The sequence below is a fragment of the Phaeodactylum tricornutum genome, chromosome 13 (assembly GCF_000150955.2).
Source record: "Phaeodactylum tricornutum CCAP 1055/1 chromosome 13, whole genome shotgun sequence".
Lineage (NCBI taxonomy): Eukaryota > Bacillariophyta > Bacillariophyceae > Surirellales > Neidiaceae > Phaeodactylum > Phaeodactylum tricornutum.
In genome coordinates this window covers 707,643-726,612 of record NC_011681.1, presented here as the reverse complement: position 1 = coordinate 726,612, position 18,970 = coordinate 707,643, and the positions used below count along the sequence as shown (strand labels likewise).

At 49.4% G+C, this 18,970-nt stretch overlaps 5 protein-coding genes across 5 annotated transcripts; 2 read left to right on the top strand and 3 right to left on the bottom strand.

Moving 5' to 3' along the window:
* Window positions 1-377: 377 nt before the first annotated feature.
* PHATRDRAFT_21660 (predicted protein) lies at window positions 378-10,965 on the bottom strand (the record flags this gene model as incomplete). Its single annotated transcript, XM_002181581.1, has 12 exons — window positions 378-2,291; window positions 2,679-4,826; window positions 5,121-5,595; window positions 5,665-5,742; window positions 5,790-5,982; window positions 6,109-6,170; window positions 6,238-6,789; window positions 7,126-8,053; window positions 8,267-9,382; window positions 9,455-9,748; window positions 9,851-10,517; window positions 10,574-10,965. 12 exons carry the CDS (start codon window positions 10,963-10,965, stop codon window positions 1,994-1,996), a joined length of 7,203 nt encoding a protein of 2,400 aa, XP_002181617.1. The 3' UTR covers window positions 378-1,993.
* A 1,029-nt stretch (window positions 10,966-11,994) lies between these two features.
* PHATRDRAFT_47473 (predicted protein) lies at window positions 11,995-12,906 on the top strand. The gene is made up of 3 exons (XM_002181755.1): window positions 11,995-12,094; window positions 12,174-12,299; window positions 12,341-12,906. Exons 1-3 carry the CDS (start codon window positions 12,043-12,045, stop codon window positions 12,703-12,705), a joined length of 543 nt encoding a protein of 180 aa, XP_002181791.1. The 5' UTR covers window positions 11,995-12,042; the 3' UTR covers window positions 12,706-12,906.
* Window positions 12,907-12,919: 13 nt separating this feature from the next.
* PHATRDRAFT_47472 (predicted protein) lies at window positions 12,920-14,147 on the bottom strand (the record flags this gene model as incomplete). Its single annotated transcript, XM_002181580.1, has 1 exon — window positions 12,920-14,147. Exon 1 carries the CDS (start codon window positions 14,126-14,128, stop codon window positions 12,920-12,922), a length of 1,209 nt encoding a protein of 402 aa, XP_002181616.1. The 5' UTR covers window positions 14,129-14,147.
* Window positions 14,148-14,723: 576 nt separating this feature from the next.
* On the bottom strand, window positions 14,724-16,682 carry PHATRDRAFT_47471 (predicted protein; the record flags this gene model as incomplete). The annotated part of the gene is made up of 1 exon (XM_002181579.1): window positions 14,724-16,682. The coding sequence occupies one exon, from the start codon at window positions 16,680-16,682 to the stop codon at window positions 14,724-14,726; it is 1,959 nt and encodes a 652-aa protein (XP_002181615.1).
* A 244-nt stretch (window positions 16,683-16,926) lies between these two features.
* Window positions 16,927-18,780, top strand: PHATRDRAFT_47469 (predicted protein; the record flags this gene model as incomplete). The annotated part of the gene is made up of 2 exons (XM_002181754.1): window positions 16,927-17,800; window positions 17,874-18,780. Exons 1-2 carry the CDS (start codon window positions 17,727-17,729, stop codon window positions 18,778-18,780), a joined length of 981 nt encoding a protein of 326 aa, XP_002181790.1. The 5' UTR covers window positions 16,927-17,726.
* Window positions 18,781-18,970: the final 190 nt, after the last annotated feature.

Here is an 18,970-nt window from a genome sequence, read left to right as displayed (position 1 = left end):
CTCTCTGTCTCCGTCGAGTAGAGAGAGCTACCTGCCTACGTACTCTCGAACCGGACCGTGGAGGGACGAAACAATCGGTCCTCCATCCGCACGACAGATTGGGTCGCTTCTACCCCCTACGGGTTCTGCTCGTCACCGTATGCGTCGGCCGGACGTCGTTTTGAGCTCATACACCTAATGATGATATAACCCAACCCCACACGAATACCCTTCCCAGGTTTTACTCGATTCGGTTCGTGTGGATTCGTGGGAGGGCCGTTCGGGTATGACTGTGAATGGCCGATCGAACCAAGGGGCCGCCGTGTCACCCTTTCTCCTCTATGTATGTTATCTAAGCTACCTACCTAGCTAGCTAGCTATTACCGTTTTGCTCAGCCCTACTCCACCGTTGCTACATCACGGGAAGCGTTTTGGCTTTTGCCACCATCATTCCACAGTCCCATCCGTCAGAGACCATTCCTTACCTTGCCTTGCTTTCCCATGTCAACCTCTGCCGCACGAAATTACCAGCATTCGACGTCGGGAAATCTACGCCAGGATGGAACCTTTACAGCGGCGGGGAAAGGACAAGTCTGCATTCCTTCCGCGGACAAGAACGCCCAGTTCAAAAAGTTAAAGGTACGTGCGTCGTGTTGTGTAGATAAGTTAGTTGGTTAGTAAACTAACTGTAAGCATTGGGAGTTGGTACGGCACGAGACGAACGTGGAGCCAGCTTTCTGTTACGGTAGAGTTGCCGCCAGTGCCAACGCCGGACAAGCGTGGCTCACGGTGTCAACGTCTACGCTGCGATACAATGCCATACGTTACGTTTTCTCTCTCACCGTATATACGTGTGTATCGCTCTCTCTTCTGTGGTGGTGGTGGTGGGTTTTGGTGAATGAACTTACGACGTTAGGCTATTCAAGCTAATCAGGTTTGTTTCGATTGTCCCGCATCTCGTCCCACGTGGGCTTCGGTAACCTACGGTGTCTTTCTGTGTCTGGATTGTTCCGCCACACACCGCGGGATGGGAGTCCACACCACTTTTGTCCGTTCGGTGGACTTGGATGAATGGACTCAACGACAAGTGGACGCCATGCGGGTTGGCGGTAACGGCACCGCACAGGCCTATCTCCGTAAACACGGCTTCACCGACTTTCACGGCAAGAGCGAGAAGAAGTACAAGTCCAAAGCCGCACAGTCCTACCGCGCCGAACTCGCCAAACTAGTCGATGCCCAAGCCGCCCAACGTGGGGAAGGGACCCCCCAGCAAGGCAACAACAATGACCACACGAATAATCTGTTGGCGAATCTCGAACTCGCCGATCAACAACAAGGAGACGCGCTGGCACGACAAAAGCTACAAGCGGCCCGCGCCGCCGCTGCTGGACCGGTCAAGTCCAATGCCGTCTTGGCCTCGCAACTCCCCGGTGCCAAAAAACTCGTCACCCCACCCGGTAGCGGCGGCGTCAAACTCGTTTTGCGCAAACCAGCCGGCGACGGTGTCACCACCAGCACGGCGACCAAAAATCTACTCAAAAAGAAGTCCAGCAACGTGACCAGTAAACTTAGGATCAATAAGTTGGCCGTCGCATCGGTAACACACGACGCCGACGATTTTGAAGATGTCGAAGCAACGCAGATTGCGGCTGCGTCGGCTACGCAGGAAGCCGAACAAGTCGCGCTGGATGCCGCACTCGCCAAGTCCATGATGCGGCAACAACAGCTCGAACCCCAACCGGTCGTGCCGGTATTCGCTCCTCCCACCGCCGTATCCAGCCCGCCATCGCCCCCCAAGCCCGTGGCAAAACCGGCGATTGAGAAAAAAGCCTCCATGGAAGACCACATGGCGCGTATGAAAGCCATGAACGGTGATTTTTTTGGTGGCATGTAGGGTCGAAGAAAGCACAACTAAAAGCCCTCCGCTGTCGCCTTTATTCGGGCACTGCCAGAGTTGATCTCCACTTGGCAACATACTTGGTCTACGTAAACGTGTAGCTCTAATAGAGATATCTTACCAAAACGCACACCATCCAATAAAGAGCTGGCATAAATTTTCGGAACTCGTCGCTTGTACAATCAGCCGCTGGACTTGGTCTGACACATCCAGCGGCTCGCCTTCGCAATCCGGAAAGTCCGTACCGGACAGTTTGTCTTCAACTCGTCGAATAACTTGCAGAGCCTTGACGTTCAACGCTTCCTCATGCACGACCCCGTTCTCCCCGCCCATCACTCCCATAAGCGATCGCTCCATGCGGGATCGTGCTATGGAAGTTTCCGTCGCCACTCGTGCCGACGCACCCCCTGTAATACTGGCAATCCGCGAATTTGTCGAGATGTTGGCCGCCATTGTCTGTATTTCGGCGTGTCTTTGCATCGACTGTGCACTCCGCGCCAATCTATCCCGGGACGTGGGCTGGGCCGAGCCGGATCTAGGTACGGATGGCAATCGGTGCAGCAAATTGTGGTGGTTTTGTTCCACTTTACCACGACTGTGATTGTTTTCGTCGTCATCCCCCTCTTCGTCACCACCTTCGGCAATGGATTCGTGGAGAAACTGCTGGCGGCCCGTGACCAACAATCCCGCGCTACCCCTCCCCGCCGAGGCTCCGGATTCGCTTTGAACGGGTGGTTGTGCCGACGACTCCTTCCGACCTTCCCTTTCCATCTCGTTCGATAAATTCTCAGCACTTTTGGACAAGTTCACCAACCGCCAACTAATCAGAGGGTCGTGCACAAACGCTTCAAGCATAGCGACTAACGTATCACGACTAGAGCGAAGAAGGTTCATTGTCCTTTCGCACGTACTGCGGTAGGTCCCTTCGATTCCCGAGACCTCCATAGCTTTGACTAGCATACGCGTGAGGCGGAATGGAACTCGCTCAGGGTACTTGTCGCGCACCATGGCAATCTCGAAACAGTCCCCGAAATCAATGTGCAAGACGCGACCGGAAAGCTTATCAATCATGAGATTGGAAGGGTGGCGATCTCCGAGACCGAGAATGTAGCCCACCATCGACATGACTGCCAAACTCCGCGTATACTTGGTGCGCCGCTCGAGCCATTCCTCACTGTTTGTGCTCTTTAGCCAAAAAATTTCAGCCAGATCGTCCCCTTTACCAGGTGTTTTTTGTAGCGCATCAGTAAAAACTTCCACCTTTTGCATTCCCGTCAAAAGGTCGTAATCCGGTGCGGTTTTCATCATTTCTCGATTCTCGATGTTCATAGGAACTTTTTTGGCTTCGCGATAGTCTCGAATCAACGCATGCATAGTGTCGCAGTGAGGCACCCAGCCGACGAGGCCGCAATTGTGTGACAAAGGCGAAATGGTGTATCGCTTGATCATCAAATCTTGATTCTTCGTCTGCGGGTCCCGAACCAACAGTGCATTCACGAGACCAAACAGCTGCATGACACGCTCATCTTGACGGAGATCCTCGTGACCTTTGAGGAGGAATACGTAGTGTTTCCCGTCGCTCCCTCGCAACGTCACTTTACGGGGCCTCTGCTTGCTATTGATAATGCTAACGCGCTGAACGAACTTCTGAATCCTTACGTAGGAACCATCGACGCGATACGATCCTGGTACTCCAAGTTCCAAATTTCGGGCTCGACTGAGCGCCGGAGAACACTCTGGTAGCCTAAGAAGCGACATCGATTTCAGATCCTGGTTGATCGGTCGAAAGACAACGTAGTATGAATCCCAAGCTTTGTGTAAAAAAGTTTCGGCTTCTTCACGGCGAGAGTCTTTCTGCTCTGGCGATAAATTCTCGTCATCGTTGGAGCTCAGCTGTATGTATTTCTTAATACAGTCGTATGCTTGCCGAATGTTTCCTCCATGGGCTTCCGCAAAGTCTCTCTCCATACTCGTTTCTGGCTCCTTCTCAAATTCACCATGTAGAGAGTGCAGCTGGTCCAGCATCGCAGCTATGTTATTTTCAACGTAGAAAAACGCTGAGGCATTCTCTAGTCCAGCGTGCCACGTTTCAGACCAAAGGATCGCCACCCTGATTAGCTCTGATGAAACCATCAGAGACTCTTCCACTAGATCACTTGAATGTGACTTCAGTGAGTTCATCAAGCTCTCTGCAGCGGTTCTCCGCTCAACGACAGGGCTTTTGAGAAGAACGGAAAGCTGGTACATCAATGCTTGAGGGTGCTTCTCACCGAGACGTGTAAGCAGGGGGTGCAGGACGGATCTTATGGCGGGGTCCTTTATATGTATTCGAGCCAATAGCTGAGGAAGAACGCCCAGCCAAGCTTCGATGGCGACGGAGCTCACGCATTCATTCAAGACAACCGCGACGTCCTGCAAACTGCCAAACTTGAAGAGGCAAGTCAACAAGTTCAATAAATCTTGTTGCACCGAGGCGCTCTGTTTAATGGTGCCTAAGTTGATTGCGTTCACAAACCCTCGGACTGCAGCAACAACATGATTCCGAATACTCTTATCGAAGCTTGCGCCTGGGCGTTGAGCATCCGCTTGCGACGATAAATGATGCCGGTCGTTGAGTTGCAAGGCAATGCGAAAGTTCAAAAGCGACCACCCGTGCCATGCTTTATACCCGCAGTCGTCCGGCTGGGTTGCCCGCTTCAAAGACGTCAACACATCTAGTTGAAATTGCGGACTCATGGATGACCCAAGCGAAGTTGTTGTTGACAGCTTCCACTCCCCGTATTCCAGCCAACATGCAACTCTTAGCGACGTTTCATTAATCCGTTCGCAATGTGAGACCATATCTACAACATCACACAGATGCTCTAAACGCCTGGTTGCTTCATGCTTTTCACCAGTATACCACAAATGCTTAACATAAGCAAAATAAAAAGTATGCTGAATCTTGAGCCTAATGTAAATAAGACGAGAAGTGATAGTGAGGAATTTTCATATGATTCAATTTCTGGCAATTAAAAAGCGGATGTCATACCGGTCGATTCCCCCTGCTTCATCGACAAGGCTCCTGCTCCACTGCTCGTGCGCTAGACCATACGTAGGGAGGATATTGGAAAGATTTCCTGAAACGACACGATCGATGAGAGTTTGAGATGCAGCATCATTGTACTGGGAAAAATCAACTCTTATTCCCAATGTGTCTGATAAACCAATTCCGAATGTCGGACCATCGAGATGTGCATTCAACGAATGCAAAGGGTCGAGTAAAACGCGTTCTGCAAACTTGTGGCGTTCGGCCTGCCTCGATAATTTACTCAGCGTTAGCACGGCATCTACGTCATCTTCCGGTCCGATCACCAGTGATCTGACCGCAAGAATCGACGCGTGGGCTTCAGAATCCATACGGCACCCTGCTAGTCGATCCTTCCAAACAGATATTAGCCTCTCCCGAGCCCTTTCTATGCTCTGCCGATTTGCCGGGTGATGGTCAATTTCGATTCTTGACCTCTCTTCAGTTTTCATGTACTCAATAATTTCTTCCATCTCCGATAGCATCTGGGCCGTCACCATGCTAGGGTATGCCCGACTATATGATTCAGCCAGCAACGCGGTGAATCTACTGTCCATTGCTTTCCTAGCAGCATCAATAGCATCAGCGGCGTGAGACCAGTCTTGGCGATGAACATGCAAAACCGCACTGTAAAACGCGCCATCAAATCCGACTCTCTTGATTGAGATGTCACGAAGTCCCGAGACAAGGTGCGACGACGCTACATGCATGTTTCCCTGACCACAAGTCAGCTGAGATGAGTACTTTTCGAGATCATCCCATTGACCTAGTCTCCAGGCAGCTTGGGCGCACATTCGGACTGCCTTTCGTTGCGATCCGAATGGTCTCCGTGAAAGTTGCTGTCACCGATACATCGATGCTGGCTCAAAGCTGTCCAATTTTGCTCAGCAAGATCAAGCACTTTACGCCACTCGCCGCTCGCATCAAGGCACCTCATGCATCCTACAATAGCTTCAAAATCGTGAGGGTCGCTCTTCAGCTTCTCGCGATATACCTCCAGCGCTTCTGTCCAGTTGCCAAGCTTGGCCAGCCACCAACCCTCCTTTTCTGATATGTTCAAGCGACTCCTATTGGCTAGAGCGGGTTCTTCTGTACTGCAGATAACACTGTATAGCATATCATGACATTGATGCCTAGAAACTCTCGCAGAGAAAGCTTCATCAACCGATTGCTTGGATGCATCCTCATCGTCAATCGCGGAAGCCTTCAAAATCCCTAGCGCACCCTCTGCGGTACATAAAAGATGTATAAGTTCGGGTCCACTCCCTTGCCAGCACAGCAAAGATACACATACCTTGAAGATCCAACTTCCGATTGATACTGATTAGCGCTTCCACACAGGAACCTGATCCTCCGTTCCTGTACTCCCGTTCTTTGTAGTGCAGCGCTTTGGCGTACGCCCGACACTTCAATGCTAAATCTGCCAAGATTGAAATGTCAATAGGGAGACCTCCACTTGGGTCATGTTCCATAAACTCAGCCAGGTTTAGTAGCGCCAAAAGAATTTCCGGGGAAATATCAGCAACGAAGGCGGTCTCCAGCGCACTAAGTAGGTCTGTCCGGTACGGATGACTCAATTCTTTCCAGCAGCAAGCAAATGCAGCACTGAAAAGCTCTCTCGCCAAAGGTTGATATGCATGAGCAAGATTCGCGCTTGCTCGTAGGGCCGGCGATGGTGCTTCACGTAGTAGCTGGATTGCAAATCTCCTCATCCACTCGTCCCAGTCCTCGCGAGATGATCGTTGCGATACATCCCAGGCTCGTTGCAGATTCCCTTGATTAACTTTCTGTCTATTTGAGACCGAGAAAGATGCGCGAAGAGCAGGAGCAACGGGATGTTCATCGACTTCAATAGAGCTGTCGAAACCTTCAACGATCACAGCCATATCGTTAGTGCTTGCCCTTCCTTCAATTCCCAGCAATGAGTGTGATCTACGACTGGAAATTGCATGACTAGATGTTGAGGTATCGATCAGCAGTGGTGGAGCTGTCAGCTCATTGACAGTCTCATAATACAGCTCCAAGATAGCGGCAAGGCGCTCATCAGGGCGAGCAGTCGATATAGATACATCGACTCCGGGGGACAATGAAAATGTGTTGTGCCATGAAGTGATGGCAGCCTTAACAACGGAATCGTATATTTGCAGCCACTTTGAAGCCCCAATTTCTTTTGCACAAGTACAGAGTGTTTCCACCATCGATAGGCCTACAGCAAGACTTCGCGGTGGCGTTTCTCGAAAAATTCTAACCAATGGCTGGACAACGCGAGACGGAAGTCCATTTTCGGAGTTTATCGGTGGAGTGCAGCTTAGACCTGTGAACAGAGCCAGTGCGACTGGATTTGGTGCCGGCGCCTGGCTCTCTATCAGCGCTGACAGTGTCCTACAATTCAGTACGGAGAAGCCATCCAAAATAGATATCGTAGTGGTCGTCGCACCGTTGAAGGATAACGAAGCTAGTGAGTCAGCAAGCTTCAAGAGAGCGGGAATCAGAATGTGCAAGTATTCCCTTAACATGCTGTTGAGCTTTGAAATGCTCTTCAAAATATGACTGAGCTTTTCCGACTCGGCCCTACCATTTTGGGGAAGCAAGCTTTGTTTAGCTGTGGACCAGTCAGCAACTTGTAGCTCATCAAGTGATGTAAGGAGACGCCGAATGAAGCGGGGGACGAATTGCCTAAAGGCATCCGGTACTCCAATTGCTATATTTGAGAGCAACTTCAAAATAATAGAGAGGTGTCTTGAGTCCCAAAACTGTTCTACAATATCGAAAATGTCGTCAACAAATATTCGCAGATGAGCCTTTACAACCAAGGTTAGGTTGGAGAGTTGAATGAAAAGTGACTCTTTCAGATTCGAGGGGCAGTGTCGTATTGTCAATATCATGTGGGGCAGAACTTTTCCCAGGAATGGAACACACCGCACGCCCAGGGACTTGAAGATAAACATAATTGCCTGAATAACCATACCGTGATGCACAGTAAGCGTCGAGTCGCGAAAAATTCGCATCAGTGCCTGTATAGAGACTGTCGGATAGAAATCTTCTTCAGATGGTGTCATACGCTTCGCAGGGGAAAGATTGGATACAGGTTGTGCAACCATAGCGTATTGCTCGTACATGGACAAGTATGCGGGCTGGTCTTCTTCATCAGAGTCTAAGGCTGCTTTTGGCAGCCCATGGAGTAGCCGACTGTCGTCCGAAGTACCAGAAATACCGGCAATCCTTGTAGTTTCTATGTTCGAAGTGTTCCGGCCAGAATCCGAATCAAATCCCTCCTTTGGTCGATGGCGCGTATCCAACTCTTCGAAATATGCACCACCGACAACGCCTCCTTTTCGGGCCTTAGAAGCTACAGAATAATACCGGTCAGGATCTAAAGCACCAATAATCCCCAATGTACGGATAACTTCCCGACGAAGAGTCCATGGAGCTCGCTTTGTGGCCGGCAAGATATCTGTCGCTTGACTTAAAAGATTCGGATAGTCAAGATAGAGACGGACAACGTACCCAGTTGAGCCAGCAATCTGACCAAGAGTTCTGAGACTAGTCCTCTGCTTACTGGCGCTGCTTTGGTCCTTCATTGTATTCAGAACATGAGGAATAATATCATTGACCCACGGCTGCAAGGCTGTACCTGTAGCTTGTGCAAGCTCACCGAGTGCCTCCAAAGACGCCGAAGCTAATCGCGGTGGTGCAGCACCTGTCAGAGGAAGTGCCCCAACGAGTGTAGCAAGTACTGGATGAATCAACCGTTGCAAAGGCTTCACGCGTAGAAAAACGACGAGCAAGCGTGTCGCTTCTTCTCGGCCTCTTCCCGTATCGACTCCACACTGCAATTCAACGACAAGATCGTTTAAAAACCTCCGGAGAACCGGAAGAATTGGAGCAGGATTCAGACTTGCAAGACGACCAAGTAATTGAAGACCAGCAACTCTTGTTGCCAATGTTTCATCTTGTAGCACAAGGAACAGGTCTTGCAGATGGTGTGTCTGACACAGAAAAGGGTCGTATCGCGTATCCAACGCACGAACAACGCAGAGGCGAACAACAGCAGAGCTATCCGAAACGGCAGCTCTCAGAAGAGCTTCCAGAACATCCTCTATAATTAAACCACTGCAGCTCCCAGCACTGGCAAAGATAGAACCATGGGGAATCAGCAGGACGCAGCATGCCAGCGCTGCCGCCCGGCGTACCTCGTTCGATGGGTGCAATAGATATCGTGCTGTAACATCTTGAACGAAAGGCATAAGCGGAATAATCTTCCCAGACAAAGTCACTTGGGCCGTCGAGTTTGAAAATGATGCGAAAGTCTGAAGACTCAGGACCAACAATTTGGTCGTTTTTGCATCATTGTTCATATTAATATGCACATTCGAAGACTCAGTAGTTGAGGCTGCACCCGCAGGATAGCTCGATCCAAGAGTATGATCACTGGAACGCTTCCGAACATTTCGAAGAGCTCGCGCTCGAAGTGCAGCTGCTCTATAAGCCGTAATGGGATTGTAAATTACTCTATTCCCAGCCAGAGACAGAGATACTTCTTGTAACATGCGATCTTCAATTTCATCTTTATACATCGGAATGCTCTGAGCGATAGAGTGCAAACACTGAATCAAATCAATACTCAAACCCGATTGGAACATGTCATCGATAACGCCATCCAAATAAGGCAGAGCCAAGTCTTTCAGCGCCTCGACAAGGCTTGAGGCGCAATGCAGTGCCGGACATAAGGTGTGACCGACAGAGCTTCGAGATGTTGGAGCGTGCAGCCCTTTCCGAACAACGGCGAAGATTTCCTCCAGCCTCTCGAATATGAACCCTCTCTTACTTAGCTCAACAAAGCAGATATCCGGATTTTCTGGATCGTTTACGAATCTGGCGGTCGGGAATTTACTTCCTCCAATGACCCTTCCAGTATTCTCATCGCTCATTGCCATAATCAAATCGCCAATAGCGTCATAGACGGAAGGACGTATATCGACGTTGTCGCGGAGAGATGCTGGGCTAGATACGTTGTCAATCAAAAAGACTAAGCTTTGCTCCAAATACCGGCGGCCAAACACACTAGAGCAGCAAGCAGCTAACTTAGGAATCAACCGAACGACCTCCAAACGGATCAAAACTTTTGGGTTTTTGGAGCAAGCTAAGACTGCTCGACATATTTCTTCGAAACGAGGCAGTAGGAATTCGCGAGTGTACGCCAGCATTGTTCCGACTACTAAGAGCGACCCGTGCTTGGCTGCTTCAGATTCCGAAGCCGCGTGCCAAGATTGCTTCTTGGTCGCTTCTTGAAGACCTTCCATTGTAGAGAAGTGAATCTGACACAATAGTCCAGTTAGAGAAAGATGTCTACGATCTACCAAAATGCGCAAACATTGTGAAAGAGCGTCAGCAGCACAGACTCGCACGATGGGTTGTGGATCACGTATTGACTGAAAAATGGTATCCAAAAACTCGTTGGAACCGCCCTGTCCTAGCGTCGATTGACTGGTCTTAGAATGAAAGGTGGTAGGAGCGTGGATTGCAAATTCTTTGAGTGACAAAGAGGCCGCGAGTCTTCGTAGACGAAGCAGGCTGCGAGTGAGACCATAGACAGAGCAGTAAAACATTGATACAATTTGATTACCCACCTTCTATCTGAACGTCCGGTGCGCAACCATTCCAGCGCTCGGGTAACTTCGGCCTCGACAAAATCCACGTTCGAAATGCGCATCGCCATATGACCCAGCGCTTTCGACACGGCGGAAAAAAATTCATAGTCGCCATTCGCTGCTCGCAGCCCTGTACTCAAGGCGTTAGCGAACTTGATGGCCTTTTTCTCTTCGTCCGCACTCGGTGCCACCAACAATCCATCCAAGGCGGCCAAACCGGCCATACGACTTTCTTTGTCCGGAGCGTGCACGAGAGCGAACACGAGCGTAAAAACTTCGCTTTCAACGGCACCAAAATCTTCCACACTCATTTCGTGCGCAAGCGTCCAAAGCAGAGATGCCAACTCTGCAGCTGCCCGCTGATTCGCCATGTGGCGTGTCAACGAATCATTGTACTCCTCCACGCCATTGCTGCCATCCTTTTTGGAATTACTCTGTTTCATAACGAAGTGAAGCAAACTAGTGCCCACCTCATTCATATGAATCGAATCCTTGGACATGATACGCAGCTGCGGCGTAGACTGGAGCAAGGCGAGCGCGTGTTGTGGCTCTTCTAAAGCTGCTTCGGGAGTGTGGTGATCTAGGGCTCGCGAAGACTTTTTCCGGGCCATTCGGGTCGATGGATAGCTCCGAGCAAATCCTGCAACCTCCGATGAGCGGTTTTTTCCACAGGTTGGACATGCATTAGGATCATCCACATTTAACGTCTCGGACGACTGGCGTCGGACCGGAGAGCGGGGTCCGGTCCAACTGCTCGTGGCCCTCCGCAATAGCCTGCATAAGCACCGATTGATGTCTTCCGCAGTTGTTAGAAGCGGATCTTCGGAAGAAAGCGAGTCCCATGGATCGCTTGAATTTGACGTCGACACGAGCGGCCCGCTATTGGGAATCGCGGCCGCCACATTTTGTCGACGTATTTCGAGAAGAATAGCATGTAAAGGGGAGACGTACGACGATCGCTCGTCTGATATTTCCGGGAAGTATGGAGTACTGAAGATTCCGATACTGCAGATCCGTCCCGAGCCATGACACTCATGTATTTTGAATGACGCAAAGTATTCGTGTCCTATATCATGGGCTTCACGGTTAGTGAGTGGAGCGCAATCACCATTGTCAAACTGATCTATGTCGCGTCGGATCAGCATGTGGATTTGGATTTTGTACATTTCTGTGTCTGCGGTTTGAAAAAGAGAACCGGATATTCCTGAGACAGCCTGTAGAACACATCTGATGAGTCGCGAATTCTGGGATAGTATCTTCCTGACGTCATGAAGAAAAAGGCGTACTATGACAGACTGGCAGAAAAATCGGGATGCGAACTTGTGTGCCTGTTGTAGAATCCACAGCACCGAAAGCCGTGAAGAGCTGACGGAGCCGGCAAGGCCAATATCATCTCTACACTTGACGGAGGCGTCCACTTCGACCTTGCCCTTCGGAAACCCAGCATAATGTTGACTACCCTCACTCGTCGGGTAGCTTCCCTGTCGGTCCAGCGCACAGGTAAGCTCAACAAAGGGCAAGCGGCAAGCAAATTGATCTTGTCATGGTGTGAGCTCCCTTTGTTTTGACGCTACAGTAGAAAGAGTACGGGAGGATACGTCGATATTGGAAGACGGACAGACTCTTTATCGGCTTTCGTGCCGGCTCCCGCATGTCCCCGAACAAGACCGAGTCTCTGTTTTCCTGCTGTACTTTTCATTCCCTGGTGAAGGGTTTTCTCACAATTGTGCTCTTTTTTGTCGTTAGCCGCTCGTGCCTTTTCGGCCAAGCCCGACTTGAGCCCCGGTGAGAATGTGATCGTTCCTTTGATTGCCAACTCGTTGGAATTCTGCCTTTCGAGTCCTCCGCCGCTCCATCAGTTCAATGAAGCACCGCTTGTAGTTGAAACGGAGCATCTGGAGCTATTCCCTGGGAAAGAAGCGGAGGAAGTATTGGCGATGCAGGGACACGAAGTTACCGACATTATTGGAAAGGAAAAATGGGTCAAGAACGATCCCGAGAAGTACGAGGGCTTGATTCCGCAGAACGAGGAGTGGACTGAGTTTGTCGATGAGAAGACGGGCGAATGGGTCTATCTTGACGAATATGGCAATCGTGTGGACAAAGCCTGATTCGTTCTGAGACTTCGGGAAGGGCGAGTTTGTGCTTAGATATCTTTTACAGTTAAAGTACTCTTACTTGTTCAAGGTAGAATATGAGACAACTTTCTAGTGTAAGTTGGAGAACATAAAGAATCACAATTTTTTAATAGCTTACAGTGATCAATATAACTGAGTCACTCCCAAGAAAATAATGATAGCCCTTGATGTTTTCTCAAAACGATCGCTAGGTCCCAGAGATATGCCAAAAGGTACCGGTATCGTACCAGCCCTCGCTTTCTGACGCTCTTTCGCACCAGTCTATGACATCGAGTGGGAATTCTTCCAATATGTGACTGTGAACGTCGATATCTACATTGGTTGCTTGTGTCTCATCCTCTACTGTTAAATTTGGCGTAGTCCATTCATTCAGCCGTTGTTCGACTGCAGTCACATGTAGATCGAGGCGCTGTAAAAGATTACGGTGTCGACGCTGTTGTCGGAGTACTTCCTTGAAATCACCCATACCCAATGACCGCTGTCCAACAAGCTGATAGACGACACCTTCTACTAGCAAGGTATCGTCGTCGACACACTCGACACCAATCGCTGGAGCACCGGTGGACAAAACCTCACATTCAATATTCGAATTCTTGTCGATCGCTTGTAGTATAGACGGCCAAACAGTACGAGCTTCAATCTCCAAAAGTTGACCTACCCTTATCAGCGCCAAAAAGTCGCGACGTTCACAAGCCACCTTCGCGATGTTCCGGTACAACTTAGGACGTTTTGAATAGGGAATGAGGCTTCTACCTTCCGAGAAATGTCGGTTCAAAAACATTTGCAGCAAAGTTTCAAACTTTCCGCTCTCGGCGGACTTACGTTCTTCCTCGAAGAATTGTGTCAAGGTGGCCAATTCCTGTCGAACAAGCGAGTAGTAGCCTGCTTCATGATCCGATAGTATCTTTCCACATAGTCGATCGCATAGAAGGTTTTCCGTTCTCGGAATATGCCGAAACTCAATCTTCCACGGGATTTTCTCGATTATACTTGTTGCCTCGTCGAAGTATTTTTGTAGTTTTCGAGGGCGAGCTTTGCGTCGTAGCTGGTTGATTACAGTTTTACAGTCGCCTTCAAACATGATCGTGGCACCCGATGGGGGCGCAGCGATTTGCTTCAGACGCCCTTGGTATAAGTCCATTAAGCCTTCTAGCCCTAGCAGTATCCCCTCGTACTCCGCTTCGGCAGAGGTCGTTAGAACGTTCGCGTTCAAGAGTCGACCACCGAGAATGTTTTGTTCTTTGCAGTTGTGAAGGGAGACAGCGCAGGCCGAAAGTCGACCTAGAGTGTTAACGGGAAAGCCCGGATCGGACGGGTAGCGAAGCGATCCATCAAATCGTACTGTAAGCGCGCTGGTAAGGATATAGGTGAGATTTTTGAGTAAAGTGAAGACCATGGTTCTTGCCCTTTCAGTTAGACAGAAATCTGATTTTTCGGAAATCTCCAGAAAAGAGAGCACGACAGCTATGTGTGTAACTATATAAGGGCGTGTCAATGGGCGTCAGGGCTTTCGTTTCGTGAACGAATTCTCCCACCACGACAGAACAAGTCTTGTTTTGTAAATCTCCAGAAACGAGAGCATGACAACTCATGTGTAACTGCCATAAGGCGTGTCAATCGGCGTCAGGGCTTGCGTTTCAATTAGCCAATTTGATCTTGTCACATCTCGAAAATTTCATCTTTTCGTTACGTTATTTGTGACTACGTGTGTCACTTACCCTACGTCACGGGGATTTCCCTGGTCTCCCCTCCCACGACAGAACAAGTCTTGTGATCTGTTGCTCTCTGTTAGGTAGCTAGAGAGTAGAGTTGACAACATCACAGTAGCATTATGTATTTCTATTCTAAAAGAGGTTAATGCTGCAGTGTACCTGCGATTTCATAGCCAACCATTCGTTGCCAAATTACTCTCTGTAACCGGACTTAGTGAAGTCTGTCTATGTACTACCCAATCCTCGAAGCGCGAAAGAATACACCATAGCTCGCGAGTCCTACAATTTCGAACCAAGAAGACAGCGGTGAACCGGGGTTCCTTTGATCTCGCAAGCGATTTCTGTTTCCGTAGCGCATCGGTACGGGAGCAAGGCGGTTCGCGACCATTCGGGTCCTACTGCACGCGTCCCGCCTGACCCAATCCAGTCCATTGTACGCTGTGGAAGCCCTTCGGTTTGGGGATCCGTGACGGGATCGTCGGCTGCAATAACCGCAAGACCACAACGTACTGCCATTTCTTTCATATGCACAGCAACATCTTCACAATTTGATTGTAGAAGCAAGCGACCTCCGGAATTTTGCAGGAGATGAGCGACGTTCGCCATCAGTGACTCTGTAACCATAAATCCACAGTCAGGGCCGGAGGGAAGCTGGGTGTTGCCAATCTTCTTTCCCTCCAAGATGAATGGTGAAGGGAATTGTATCAAAACAAGGGCAACGTATCCAGGATATATCTCAGTGATGTTCCCAACCAAATGCTCGGCAGATGCGTAAGTGTAATGCAGTCGGTCGGCCAAACCCCAGCGCTTCGAAATTCCCCTTCCAAATCGAATGGCCATTTGACTGAGATCGCCGCCGATAAAATTGCATTCGGAAAAATTTGTAGTTGGTAGTAGATTGGGTGAATAATCATCTTCATGAAAACTAGACCGAGAAGCCAACCCGATTAAGGACACACCGAGGCCGCACCCAATATCGACTACCAAAGGACGCCTACAATCTTTGAAATTGTCTAGCTTCACTTGCGAGTAAACACTTTCTATGCCTTCTTCTGCTTCTCGTAAAACTTGTCGTGGCTTGACTTGCTTGGAGGACGACCGCCATAGCCACATCAGTGGTCGAGGACAAAGCATATCAAATTTTTCGGGAGTCTTCATACTCTCTACTATATCGTACGTTGCTCCTTTGAAACCCAAAACACCGGCAGAAACCCTATAAACATCCTCTACCTCTTTGCCTTTTAGCCCAGCAGCGGCAAGTTTTTCAGCCATATGGGCAACGTCTTTGGCTCGCCGTGATGTACGTTTCCGTACTCTGTTCATTTCCAAACCGGCGATACGCACGAGATCACGGTACAGCGTTTGTCTCGACACTCCCGCCAATGCCAAGGTGAAAGCTGTGTCGGCTGAAGTGCGCCCTCTTATATCGGTTCCTAGCGTAATGTGTAATCGGTCTTCCATACAGTCCAGCAGACGATCTATAAAGCATTCGTCGATAGGACATTGAAGTTCCGATGACCAGGACACGTGACCCAGAATCTCGTTTGCTATCTGGATGAGACTTTGTGCGCTTGTCGACCCATCCGATACTGCCTTCCAGTTCGAAGGAACTTCCGATGTATTTGTGAGTACGTTCCAGTCTATCCCTGGTTGTATTGCGACACCAGCGTCCCTGCAGCTCTCACGCACCACAATGAAGTGATAGCGATCCTTCAACAGGTAGCGACAGCTAGCTAGGGCTGATTCCACCGTCCCGCTACGATCGCCTTTCGTCATATTGAGGGAACGTTGCAGCACAAAGAAAGATTGGGGTGCAGGCGAGTGCAAGCTTTGCAGTATCCCGTCTATGGTCTCGTCCCCGTACGGATTCACCGACCAACTGTTGGCCTTCCAGCAGTCGATAAAGGGATCACCAGTGAGTGGTTCAATTCGAGATTCTAAACCCTCCTTGAAAGATTGCTTTGTGGCGCAGATTCTCGACGACTGATAAGAGCGGTATGCGTTCCTCCATCGATACAACGATGTCGATTTAACACCCATTGACGCTGTCCATAATCTTCGTTTGTTTCCAAAAACTCCCGCTGATCGATACCGTACCAAACCTGATCGACTTTGAACCAGACCCGAAATCGATTCGGAAAATACTGCAACGACCAGAATTGTGAGCAGAGGTCGATACGAATACCGTATTCGCAGTAGGTCGAGGGGGAAGAACAAGGTTGGTAGCTCCATGGCCATTATTGAAAATGGACCAATTTACATTAGGTAATTCTGGTTGGCGAAGCTGGAGAGATCGGAGGAAAAATGTTTGTCGTTAGCACTTAAATATTGAATATTTGAATATTTGTACTTTTGAACCCGCCACAATTGTTACCTGCCATTTTGACTATGAAGCGCGGGAACTTCCAACTGACTTCCCTGACCATGGACCACAAAATAGAAACCGTGCTCCACGACCGAACAACACCGCCGGCAAACATCGTTTCTTTATCTATCGAAGCTGCCATAGAATGTACGAGAACCCTTGCGATTCCAATGAAGTCTCCTCGTCGCAAGAAGATGAAGTCGTCTACCGAGAGCAGTCTTTGAACGAAGCCGACCTGCATTTGTTCCGAAAGCCACAAGATCATCATTGGGCTAGCTTAACGCAGCAAACACAGCCGGAAAGTCCAAAACGCTTTGTACCCAAGATATCTTCTGTTTCACAGCTCATAGAGACGAAACCAGTAACGTCACAGTCTAGTAACGGTTCGTCGCCCGCGAGGGCTAGGCATTTTGCCGCTGAGAATGTTTTTGCAGGGTTGGAAGCAATGTTGGACGATCGCGTAGAGAAGGACGACAGCTGTAAGGAAGTCAAAGATGCATTCAGTGGGTTGATAGACCAAGCCAGTAACAAGCAATCGATGCCTTCGAAGTCACTAAAATCTTCATCATCAAACGCAGAGCCACAGACTGCTGACGATTTATGTGTTGCCGAAGCCTTTGACAAAGGAACAGATTCACAGTCAATAGATTCTCTTCTGTCCAACGACACTGAGCAGGCTTTTCTCATTGAACAGCAGCAGCTGAATCTTCCGAAAACGCGATGTGTCAAAAGAAAACGCCCCATCGTTTCCGTCCTCGCTTCGACCTCGCTTGTCGAGCAAGTGCACCAAGTTGCGAGACAGGTCGTCCGTTGGTCAGTCGCTTTCCCTGACTACCACCCAATCGTTGCTCGAGAAAAGCCGTAGAGTCGCACAAAAACAGCGGCATCTACAGAGTGAGTCGGCAACTGGCAGTCAAATGACCAGAAGGAGGAAAATAGGTGACGTAAAACCAATGCCGGTGTCCGTCTCAAAATCGATCGTGGGGTCGAGGTGAGTGTTTCTAGTTCCTTTGAGATCAAAACATTAATTAATCTCCTCACATCAACAACGCCGGCTTCATTAGACCAAAACATTGGGGAATTGAGAGGCAAATCTTACATGGATTAGGGACTTATCGTCCCGGGCTGTTACGAGGAGATTATCAAGCATCCTTACTGGCGGAAGCAACGAAAGTCTCGTCTTCAAAACTTCTGCAGCCCTTTCAGCCATCACAGTGCTTGTCTCTCCCAGCTGCAGCACTATCGTGGTCAACGAGTCCTAAGGAGCGCTCCTTTCCGCTGTCTGATACACGCCAGGAAAAGGTTTCACCAATGACACTGCCAGCCAGTTTTGCCCCATCGTTTTGCGCTCAAACTCCAACGAGTCCTGTCCCTACCTATGCTTCTAATGCATTGGACGTGCTGGAGGATACCGACGACCGAGAAACATTGGAATCTCCTATTTTGAAATCTCCCACAAGCTTTCATTCGCCACCGCCAAAGAGATCGACACGAAAGCTGACCGGGACGCTAGCAAAACGTCTCAAAACTTTGCGAGATTCTTCCATCGGCGACTCTATTCGTCTACAGAGTGGCCAATATCCATTTGGGGCAAAGTCCACTGACTGGAATGATCCGCGAAGTCGTGCATCGTCCTACCTGGATGTCACCATAATAGGGGAGGCCAAGTGTTGGGAAAATGATCCAAAAAAGTTGACGACGTTGGCCTATGTTCATCGGTATTGTACTGTCAAGGAATCGTCGACGCTGCCTACGAAAGGATTTGTGTGGCTTTGCTTGACGCACGAGATGGCACGCATGCAAAGCGTGCGGGTTGGCTTGTCGTTACGGATCTACAACGCAGTTGTTGTTCCCTGGAATGAGGCGTCTACTCCACACGCTTTATCCTACAACATCCAACACATCGTTTTCGATACACAGCTCTGCGAACCGTATCCAGACACTCTTCCGCCTTTGCCAGAGTGCACTTGACCAAATTCTGAAAGAAGCCCGGACGTATACTTCACAAAACTTGTTTTTACAGCAACCTTACAGTCAAGTATTGTTCGTGTTTCTCTTTTGGTGGTTCGTCACGGTTTAGTTTCTATTTCTTTGTTCTTTTGTATTAGGTTTTATATCATACGGCGTCGGTTGGAAATCCCTGCTTGGTTAGATTTTGTTG